This window comes from Hordeum vulgare, chromosome 3H (assembly GCF_904849725.1).
Source record: "Hordeum vulgare subsp. vulgare chromosome 3H, MorexV3_pseudomolecules_assembly, whole genome shotgun sequence".
Classification (NCBI taxonomy): Eukaryota; Viridiplantae; Streptophyta; class Magnoliopsida; order Poales; family Poaceae; genus Hordeum; species Hordeum vulgare.
In genome coordinates, this window is record NC_058520.1 from 475,013,176 (window position 1) to 475,024,310 (window position 11,135).

Sequence of the window (11,135 nt, forward strand, 5' to 3'; positions counted from 1 at the left end):
TGTCGTAGCAGTCATCTTGCCTGAGATCCCGCTTGAAGGAAGAATGACTCCGTGAAGCAAACGAATCGATGTAGTCGAACGGGTCCTCACTTTCCGACACGTTTGCAGAACTATATCGAGATGAAGCAAACCGGAAACAAGAATCAACACACGATATTCACCACGCGATGCACAACACAAAGAAAAATGCAAGTCACAAGAGGGAGAAAAAGAATCAACCAATAAAAGATATGGGGCATGTATGCTTTTAATGAATTGAGACTAACTACTCCCTTCGTCACGGTTTAGGAGGCGCGCTTGAAAATTCTCTAAAACATATATGGTTAGTGATTGGTTATTAGATTGGCTTAAAAATAGCATTCATACTATGCATGGGATATGAATAGTACAATGAAGTACTAATTAGCTAATAGGAGTAATTGTAATACGCCTTAAACCTTGTCTAAAACGCACATAAATTTAACCGTGTCTTCTAAACCGTAACAGAGAGAGTAGCACACATGCAGTGATCAGTAATGATAGTATTTAGCAAACTAACATTTATTTCTTTCTTCGTCTTGATCGTGGTGTACAATTTAAGATAACTTATACACATGAACTGAGCGAGTACTGATAGTAGTACAAATTTATGTAAAATAATATAATTAACTCAGAAATAAACCTAGTCCCCATATAATGTCGAAATGTACATAGGCCACGTCAAATCATCACATATCAAGGTCAACAAGTTTCACGTTAATTCTGAAACGGTTGCGACTATGGAGGTGCCCATGTCGTTGAGGAATTGGACAAACGCCAAATAAGACGAGCCCCCTTCCTTGAGCGCCTCGGCAGCTGCGACCTTCGCCGCCGTCACCCGCTCCCTGAGTGCATTGCCGCCCTCGGACGCCATGACCCATCTGACCTTCTCTTCCACCTCCACGCCCTTAACCAGCTCTTCATTGTAGCCTCTCATCTCCACCCCGAGCTTCATTCCCTCCACTATGTGCACCTTGTTCACCCTCTGCTCCGCGTACAGCGGCCAGCATAGCAGCGGCAACCCTGCCGTGATGCCCTCCAGCGTCGAGTTCCAGCCGCAGTGCGTCATGAATGCGCCGGTCGCCCTGTGGCGCAGGACCTCCACCTGCGGCGCCCAAGACTTGACCACGAGCCCTCTGCCCTTGGTCCTCTCCAAGAACCCTTCCGGCATGAGCGCGTCGAGGTCGGGCTCCGGCAGCGAATCGCCGTACTTGTAGTCGGGATTGCGCGGGCTCCGCACGACCCACAGGAATCTCTGCCCTGACTTTTCCAGTCCGGTTGCAATCTCCTGGAGCTGCTTAACCGGGAACGTGCCCATGCTGCCGAAGGAGAGGAACACGACGCTCTGGTCCGGCTGCGCGTCCAGCCAGCGGAGGCACTCGTGCTCCTTGCCTCCGCCTCCCGAGACCAAAGGCCCGATGCAGTAGACCGGTGGCGTGGCACGACCCGGGACGCAGAGCCCGTCCTTGAGAGCGCGCACCGCCCGCGTCTCCAGCGACTCGACGGAGTTAATGAGAATTCCGTCGGAATCTGGCATTCGGTCGAACATGCCTAGGATGGCCTTGAGCACTTCATCGTTGTGCATGACCTCGGGCAAGTCGGTAGCTTTGAACGGAGGAACGCCCGGGAATTTGATGACAGAGTCGCCGAGCTCCTTTATCTTTGCCTTAACGCCGGCGAGCTTGCTCGGCAGGTTGAGGAAGAGCGCGAGGTCAGCGGCGGCCGACGCGTAGAAGTAGTAGACCGGCAGCCCGAGCTCGGACGCGACATCCTGGGCGTCGACGCAGAACATGTCGAGGACGAGCGCGTCGACGGAGGGCAGCGAGCGGAGGAAGTCGAGGAGCGGGGCGTTCATGGCTTTCAGGAGCCGGAAAATCTGCACGACGGGGTGCGTGGGCGCGCTGTCGGAGTTGGAGTCGGCGGGCGGCGGCGGCAGGACGTGGAAGGCGACGGAGGGGTTGGAGGCCCTCGCGCGGACGACCGCGTCTGAGAAGTCGGTGGACTCGACCTGCGGATCGACGACGGCAACGATGACGGACTGGCCGTGCTTGATGAACAGCTTGGCGACCTCGACCATGGGCACCAGGTGGCCGACGCCGACGCCAGGGTACAGGACGACGGTCTTCTTCATGGCCTCCCTCTCCTAGAGTCCTAGTACGAAATGCTTTTTCTCTTGGTTTGGCTCAGCTCTACGAACAACCCACCGCGACCGTGCTAGGAGTAGGCAGGGCTCGTCGAATTTCAATCCAAATTGGACTCCGGGGTCATGGTGGTAGCCATTCTTGCTCGAGGAGTCTGAGGATTGCGTTTCACGCCACATCACCTTCAAGAACATGGTCCACCAGCCACGGTACATGGAGTGGCTGAGTTGAGAATTGAGACGTCACGACACGATGCGTGGATGCTGCCGGTCCACTGATCCTAATCTGGAGCAGCGCCGCTAATTTCTCCTTGGGCTGGTGGTGCTGTGTGGCGCCTTCGGGAGTGGCAACGTCAGCCGTGACGCTACTGTTCCTGGTGGCTTTCTGCAGCCAATTGGGCTCTTTGGTATCAACGCCGTCTTCTTCTAGAAGGCTTTGTTTGCTTGATGCAGCAGGGGAAGCACCACCCTTGGTCTGGCATTATTGATCGGTACGTAGCCATGGGCGAGCACCACCCTTGCTGCTGCACTGACGTAAGGGATGAACATGACTTAGACCGGCTCAAAGCAGATTGCTTTGGGAACATCGAAGCAGATTGAACTAGGATCACTCACTTGTGCTTAGGTACATCCCTTTAAATACATCAACTACAAAGACATGCATGCATGCCTATTGGGCCAGGCTAAGGGGGTGTTTGATTACAGGAACTTATTTATTAGAGACTTGGAACTTATAAGTCCCTTTAAGTCCCATCTAAACCAAACAGAAGAGACATATAAGGACTTAAAATCGTCATTTGGGACTTATACAATAAGACTCTCAAGGAGAGACTTATAGGGACTTACAGTTGTAGTATATAGTCATTTGGGACTTAAAAACTGAAAATAACCACCGCATTCAATTTGGAAAAATTAGATGCTCACGGATGCACCCTCACCTAGTCTAGCACACACCTCACAAGGTTATGGATAAATGACCCAACTTCTTGCACCAACCTGACACATACATACGATGCATGCAGGTTTGAATGATTTTCACACCATTCGTACGGTGCGACACGTCGGACTATTTATCGGGCCCTTTTTATTGAGAAAACTTTAGAAAATTTCTTCAAATCCACACAACTTGGTATGATGTGTTCAGTTGGTCATAAAAGATGATGGAAACTTTTTGCCGCCATTTGACGGATGTTGAAACAGGATGTGCTTTCAAACGGACCTTTTTGCCCTACCTGCACACCAGTCATTGCACTTGGTCTGGACATTCTTCAAATTACCAAACTTTTGCAACAAGGTGGGCATGCCCATAATAGGCATACATGCCTAGTTTGGACAACTTTCGACATTGTACACAAGTTCTAACACGCTCGGCCATTTATCTACATTTTTTAAAAAGAAAAGTCTAAAAAAATTGGTGAACTTGTCGAAAACCCAAAGAACTTTGCATGTGCCTTGATTTTGACATGTAAGGCCATGAAAAACAATTAGGGCTATTTAAGGGATGTCAAGAAACGGGGTTCTCCCATACGGACCCTTCTCGCTTACCCGATCTCTCTCCGTTGAACCTGATATTTTTAGGAAATCTCAAAACTGACCCCAACTTTTGTGGGTGGGTGGCATGCCCATGGTAGTAATCCATGCCAGGTTCAAACATTTCTGATACCATATGCACGTTGCGACGCTTCTGGCCATTTGTCGGTCATTTTACACCAGGAAAACTCTAGAAAATGCAAAACTTATCAAAACCCCCAAAATCATACAAGGCCATGGAAAAATAATTGGGGTCATTTCAAGGATGTAGAGAAACAATGTGCATTAACATGGAGCCTTCTGACCTATCCAAACACCCTCCATTCAATATAGTATAATTTTGGACATCCATGAAATGAATCCAACTTCTACAGTAAGGTTGACATTGCCCATCGTACACATCCATGCCAAGTTTGAACGATTTTCAGCACCATATGCAAGCTGCAACACGCTCGGCCATTTATCGCCTTTTTTCTCCCGGGAAACTCGTAAAAATGCAAAACTTGTCAAATATCCAAAAACTTGGCATTGTATCTTGAATTGGTCATACAAGGACATGAAAAAAATGGATCATTTCAAGGATGTCAAGAAACTACATGCTTTCAAACGGAGCCTTCTCGTCTACACGAACACCCTCCGTTCAACATGGTCTATTTAGACATCCTTGCAATTACCCCAACTTTTGCGAGAAGGTGTGCATGCCCATTTTAGGCATATTTGGTTTTCCAATACCGTAAGCAAGTTGCGACACGTTGGGCCATTTATCGGTCTATTTTGACTAGCAATACTCCAAAAAATGCAAAATTTGCCAAAAAGCCATAACAACTTGGCATGGTGCTTTGAGCTGGTCATACAAGGCAGTGGCAAAAAAACTGGATCCATTTGACGGGTCTCGAGAAACAACGTGCTTTCAAACAGAATGATATTTTTTGGACATTCTTGAAATAACCTTAATTTTTCCAAGCAGGTGGCATGCCCACGATAAACATTCATGTCAGGTTTGAAGGAAAAAGTATTAAAATAATAATTTAAGAAGTAAATACATTTAATGGGATTAATAATTATTTGAAGTAAAAAAAGAATTTCAAACACGTACTTAACTCTTTTTGTTTTGGTACTCCAAAAAATATTTGAAATTTTTGAACATTGGGGAATCACAAGGCTTCGACATGCTCAGTCCGCGCACTCCAGAGCTGGTTGGAGGAACGTGTGATGGTGGTTCATGACATCGTTCAACAACGTGTGCACCAAGCCCGGCAGTGCATGATGGCACATGCTCACAAAAAGCGCTCTTTCCACGAGTTCGAAGTGGGTGACCAGGTCTTCCTCAAACTTCTGCCTTACATCCAAACGTCCCTGTCCCCTCGGGCAAACCACAAGCTCTCATTCAAGTTCTTCGGGTCATTTCCCTTCATTGCCAAAGTCAGCGAGGTTGCATACAAACTTCAGCTCCCACCCAAGGCTGCGGTCCATCCAGTTTTCCACATCTCCCACTCGAAGAAAGTGCTACTGCCAGGTACAACTGTCTCTTCCTGGTTCCCTGTTCCTGACGATGCGCTCACTGTTCCAGTCGAGATTCTTCAGTCGCGCTAGCGCAAGACGGCCGGAGCCATGGTCGATCAAGTTAAGGTCCGTTGGTCCGGCGACTCTACATTGGACATCACGTGAGATGACAAAGCTGTCATGCAGGCTCCCTTTCTGACAACCGAGTCTTGAGGGCAAGCCTCTGCACAGGGGGAGGGGATGTCAGCCCTACTAACATGCCTGGGCCACCATACGGCAGCACTGGGCCAGGCATGGGCTGTTAAAAGATGTAACATATATTCGTATAATATAAACGGTATATGATTGTATTTAAGTTAGTTGTTAGAGATATAACTTGTATAGCAATCCAACAATTAATCTTGTAGATCTTTATAACTACCTGACCGGTGGTCTATATTAACACGTAAAGCGTCCCGGCAAGATGCAAGCGTTATCTCATATTTTCCATATGAGCCACTTGAAGCCCAAGACATGTGCCTCTACATAACCAGCTACCATGGACGCATCGGGCGTCCAAAGGATCGGGCGTCCAAAGGATCATGGTACCCGACAGTGGCACGAACCTTAGTTATCCTCAGGGCCGGCCCTAGGCCGAGGCAGCATGAGCGATGCCCTGGGTCCCAACCAAACTAGGGCCCCGACCTAGCACATACAACCAGCCATAAATTTCTACATGCCCAATATTGATGCAAATATAAACGATATGAGAGACCCATATAAGAGGCAAGCGTGGCTGCATTTGCTGTGGATTCCCGTCACTGATCGTACATGCACCTCGGCACTTGTTTGCGCCGTGCCGTGAAGGATTTTTTATCGCCTCTTCAATTTCTTCGATCTAATCTAGCAACACATACATACGCGTGTGATCAAAGGCCCGTGGATGATTCATTTGACCTTGTTTTTGCCGGAGGACGGAGCAAATCAGTGTGGAGTTAATATGGCATATCACTGCAGTTGTTGCCCTCACCTCAATGTTTTACCCTCAGTCTCAACCTGGTGAACTGCAATTAATTTTTATTCTTATAAAAACAACACTTACAGCCTTGCAATAGTTGGTCGTCCGGTCATGTAGTGTGAATTTGGATATATAGTTGGAGATTGTTGCTGCTAATTTCCTCTAATATTCAGTGTTGCCTCAAAAACACTAGTTTAGTTCCGAAAAAAGAGAGTAAACGAGCAGATCAATTAACTGCCATTAATCTTTATATTGTTATTGATGATTTTGGCATCAAAAAATGCATGAAAAATCATTGTGATATATTTGATCTAAAACATGGATGGATTTTGATTTTCAAATATTATTTACATTTAGGGGATCAAATTTACTAGGAAAATTTATAATTGTTTATGATGACTTTACAAGCACCGTTGGGTCCATTTATGGATTTCGCCCTAGGGCCTCTGAAACTTCAGGGCCGGCCCTGCTCACTACTAGCCTCCCCTACTCATATTTATATCTCTCGCAGCAAGCGTTGTGGACGAATCACTTACTAGTGATGAACTTGGATCAGTCCATGACTTTCCTCACGGTTTTGGTAAGGTACGACGACGGGATTTGGTATTAAGTTCTTTAGATCAATTTAGCAACGGCAATTGCGGTTCTGGAGCATTGGTTCTTAAGGCACGCGCACAAAGACATCGACACTCGTAATAAAGCGTGGACATAAACGCGTCGCCGTCTAGTTCCAGGGACGACATTGATCATTCAAGGTCATTCAAGGGTTGAGGAATGTTGATGCAGTTTTTATCATGTTTAAGGTGCTTTGTGAACCAGGATATGGATTTTTCTATTGTTAAAGAACTCATCAATTACGTCACCGCGGCAGTAAAGGGTGTCCTCGCAGTTGCAGATAGGTATCCATAATGGCAGACGATGGGCTATGAGCAGGTTGAGCAGGAGAAATGTATTTTGTGCTCGTGGCAATGCTCTGAAGAGCGAGCAAACAAAGCCTTGTAGAAGAGGACGGCATCGATGATACCAAGAGCAGATCGGCATGGCGGAAACTCGCGGGAAAGAGGCTCCCCGGACGGAGAGTACCGTCACGGATGACGTTGCCACTCCCAAAGGCGCTACTCTGCTCTAGATCAGATGAGGACAGTGGACCTGTCTCTTACGTCTTATCAATTATCATTACCCGAGTGGCGCCAGGCACCGTGACAGAGTATAATTCTGTCGAGATGTGGCACCGAGCGCAGCTCACAGCCTCACGCGGCCATGCATTACCAATTTTGACTGGATTCCCTCCGGCCACGCTATATTAGTCAGTCCCGGTCTCCACATCTCGACAGAGCAGACAGGACCAAACCATTTCGTACGTGCTAGAACAAGAGTGAAGTGAAGCGAAGCGATGAAGAAGACCGTCGTCCTGTACCCTGGCCTCGGCGTCGGCCACCTGGTGCCGATGGTCGAGGTCGCCAAGCTGTTCCTCAAGCACGGCCTGGCCGTCACCATGGCGCTCGTCGAGCCGCAGGTCAAGTCCACCGACTTCTCCGCTGCTGTCGCCCGCGCGAGGGCCTCCAACCCCTCCGTCGCCTTCCACGTCCTGCCGACGCCGACGCCGCCACCGCCTGCCGATGCCAACACCGACGGGGCGCCCAGGCACCACGTCGTCAAGGTTATCCAATCGCTCGCGGCCATGAACGCGCCCCTCCGCGACTTCCTCCGCTCGCTGCCCTCCGTCCACGCGCTCGTGCTCGACATGTTCTGCGTCGACGCCCTGGACGTGGCAGCCGAGCTCAAGCTGCCGGTCTACTACTCGTTCGCCTCCGGCGCCGGCGACCTCGCCATCTTCCTCAACCTGCCAAGCAAGTTCGCCAGCAACACGGCCAAGGTAAAAGAGCTCGGCGACTCCATCGTCACCTTCCCGGGTGTTCCTCCGTTCAAAGCTTCGGAGTTGCCCTCCGAAGTTATTGGAGACGGCGAAGCATTCATGTACCTCTTACGCATGTTTGAGCGGATGACAGAGGCGAACGGGATTCTTATCAATTCCTTGGAATCGCTGGAAAAGCCGGCAGTGACCGCTCTCAACGACGGGCTCTGCGTCACCGGTCGTGCGACGCCGCCGGTCTACTGCATCGGGCCGTTGGTCTCGGGAGGCGGAGACAAGGAGCACGACTGCCTCCGGTGGCTGGACGCGCAGCCGGACCAGAGCGTAGTGTTCCTCTCCTTCGGCAGCCTGGGCACATTCTCCAGTAAGCAGCTCGAGGAGATCGCACTTGGTTTGGACAAGTCGGGGGAGAGGTTCCTGTGGGTCGTGCGGAGCCCGCGCAGTCCCGACCAGAAACACGGCGATCCGCTGCCGGAGCCTGACCTCGACGCGCTCATGCCGGAAGGGTTCTTGGAGAGGACCAAGGACAGAGGGCTCGTGGTCAAGTCTTGGGCGCCGCAGGTGGACGTCCTGCGCCACAGGGCGACCGGCGCATTCATGACGCACTGCGGCTGGAACTCGACGCTGGAGGGCATCACGGCAGGGTTGCCGCTGCTGTGCTGGCCTCTGTACGCGGAGCAGAGGGTGAACAAGGTGCACATAGTGGACGGAATGAAGCTCGGGGTGGAGATGAGAGGATACAATGAAGAGGTGGTTAAGGCCGAGGAGGTGGAAGAGAAGGTCAGATGGGTTATGGCGTCTGAGGGCGGCAAGGCACTCAGGGAGCGGGTGACGGCGGCGAAGGATGCAGCTGCCGACGCGCTCAAGGAAGGAGGCTCGTCGTACTTGGCGTTTGACCAATTCCTCAACGACATGGGCACTTCCATGGTCGCAACCGTTCAGAATTAATGTGAAACTTATTGACCTTGATATTTGATTTGTCGCGGCCTAGGTACATTTCGACATTATATGCGGACTAGGTTTATTTCTGAGTTAATTATATTATTTTACATAAATTTGTACTAATGTACAAATTCATATTCGCTTCATGGACGGGTGCTAAACATGCCACATAAGCTAAAATATAACATGACAACAATAATTAAGTACTCCCTCCGTTCGGTGAAGAGTGTACGTTTGGTCTTAAATTTTTTCCACAAAAGAGTGTACTTTTATATTTTCAATACATTTTAAAGTAGAAAGAAATGCTTCTTTTTCATCATACGGTAATCAAGACCAATAACATTTTACACATTGTCTTTTTAATTTCTACGTGCACTTAGCTCATTGGGGGTTGAATAATTAAAGAGGAGAGAGATGGTGACTTGCACCTTTTCAATGCTTTTTTTTTACTCCACTTCATAATTTGTCCTAAAATATCTATATGTACATTTCTCATCGGACGGAGGAAGTAGGAGAGAGTACTTTGATGATCCAGAAAGAACCAATGCTAAGCACGTGAACCTAGGCAAACCACTTAAATAAGAGAAGTTGGCCAATACATGAAAGAGTTTATGTGCTAAATCATTAAACAAAATGACCTTAGCAACAACAAGCTAAGCACCTATGCATTAGAGAGTTGAGTTGATAAGCTTTTTAACGCACTTAGCACCTCATCTACTACCTCCGTCCAAGTGTATAAGGCATGCACGTAGTTCTAGGTTGTCAATTTAACTAGCTAAATATATATTATATGCGACAAATTACATATTCAGAAATTACGTCCCCGCATGAATCTTATGCTATATTATTAATTACATATAATACATATTTAAGTAGTTAAATTAACGCCCTAGAGCTGCCGGGTGTTGCCTGCGCGACACTGTTACGGGGTCCGCGATGGAGGCTTCTTCTTCTACCCGACGAAGGAGCTCGGCTTGGGAGGGCGCGTCCTGGCGGAGGTGTAGCTAGGTAGGCGATGCTCTGGCGCGGGCTAGGATGGCAGTGGGGCGATGGCACATCTATTTGATGACGATGGTGTTGGATCGTTAGTGGGTCTAGATGGGGTGATTAGAATAGTGGACCAATAAAAACCATATTTTCTCAATTTTATTTATTTCTAGATTTTAGCAATTCTGGCAAGTCTAGTCACACCCTATACATCGAAGTCTAATAGAGTAGGTAGCGGAAAGTATAAAACTTTGCATATGAATGTAAAGGAGTGGTCGGAGATAATGAAACGCAATGAAGAGATGATAAATTTGGCGTGATTTTGATAGGTGGAGTTATGTACATCCACGATGATGGATACTTCGACCCATGAAGGGTAAAGGTTGTTGGGTAACGTAGCATAAATTCAAAATTTTCCTACGCATATTCAGATCTTCCTATGGAGAGACCAGCAACGAGAGAGGGGTAAGAGCATCTTCGTACCTTTGAAGATCGCTAAGCGGAAGCGTTGCTAGAACGCGGTTGATGGAGTCGTACTCGCAGCGATTCCGATCTAGTGCCGAACAACGGCACCTCCGCGTTCAACACACGTGCAGCCCGGTGACGTCTCCCGCACCTTGATCCAGCAAGGAGGAGGGAGAGGTTGGGGAAGAAGACCAGCAACACGACGGCGTGGTGTTGGTGGAGAGACGAGGTCTCCCGGCAAGGCTTCGCCAAGCGCCGGCAGAGAGGAGGAGGGAGAGGAGCAGGGCTGCGAGAGAGAGATTAAACCGTGTCTCAAACAGCCCCGAACCTTATCTATATATAGGGGGAGAGGGAGGGGGCGCAGCCCTTAGGGTTCCCACCCCTAAGGGGTGCGGCAGCCCTCAGATGGGGAAGGGGTGGCGGCCAGGGCAAGGGGGAGGGGTGGCGCACCCCTCTGGTGGGCCTAAGGCCCACCTAAATTAGGGTTCCCCCCCCCTCTTTTCCTTTCCCCTGCGCCATGGGCTGAGTGGGGAGGCATACCAGCCCAACTAGGGGCTGGTTCCCACCCCATTTAGCTCATCTTACCTCTTGGGGTCGCAGCCCCCTTTCGGTGGTCCCCCGGGGTGATGCCCGAAACACTTCCGGTGTCCGAAACCATCCGTCCTATATATCAATCTTTA

General features: G+C 49.2%; 2 protein-coding genes across 2 annotated transcripts; one reads left to right on the forward strand and one right to left on the reverse strand.

The window, feature by feature from the left end:
• Positions 1-524: 524 nt before the first annotated feature.
• Positions 525-2,408, reverse strand: LOC123440215 (anthocyanidin 5,3-O-glucosyltransferase-like). Its single transcript, XM_045116786.1, has one exon. It carries the CDS (start codon positions 2,147-2,149, stop codon positions 731-733), a length of 1,419 nt encoding a protein of 472 aa, XP_044972721.1. The 5' UTR covers positions 2,150-2,408; the 3' UTR covers positions 525-730.
• A 5,061-nt stretch (positions 2,409-7,469) lies between these two features.
• Positions 7,470-9,138, forward strand: LOC123440216 (anthocyanidin 5,3-O-glucosyltransferase-like). The gene has a single exon (XM_045116787.1). It carries the CDS (start codon positions 7,582-7,584, stop codon positions 9,007-9,009), a length of 1,428 nt encoding a protein of 475 aa, XP_044972722.1. The 5' UTR covers positions 7,470-7,581; the 3' UTR covers positions 9,010-9,138.
• The last annotated feature ends 1,997 nt before the right edge of the window (positions 9,139-11,135 follow it).

Bases quoted from the DNA above. Each gene is read 5' to 3' on its own strand.
- LOC123440215 (XM_045116786.1), bottom strand. From the start codon at position 2,149: ATGAAGAAGACCGTCGTCCTGTACCCTGGCGTCGGCGTCGGCCACCTG.
- LOC123440216 (XM_045116787.1), top strand. From the start codon at position 7,582: ATGAAGAAGACCGTCGTCCTGTACCCTGGCCTCGGCGTCGGCCACCTG.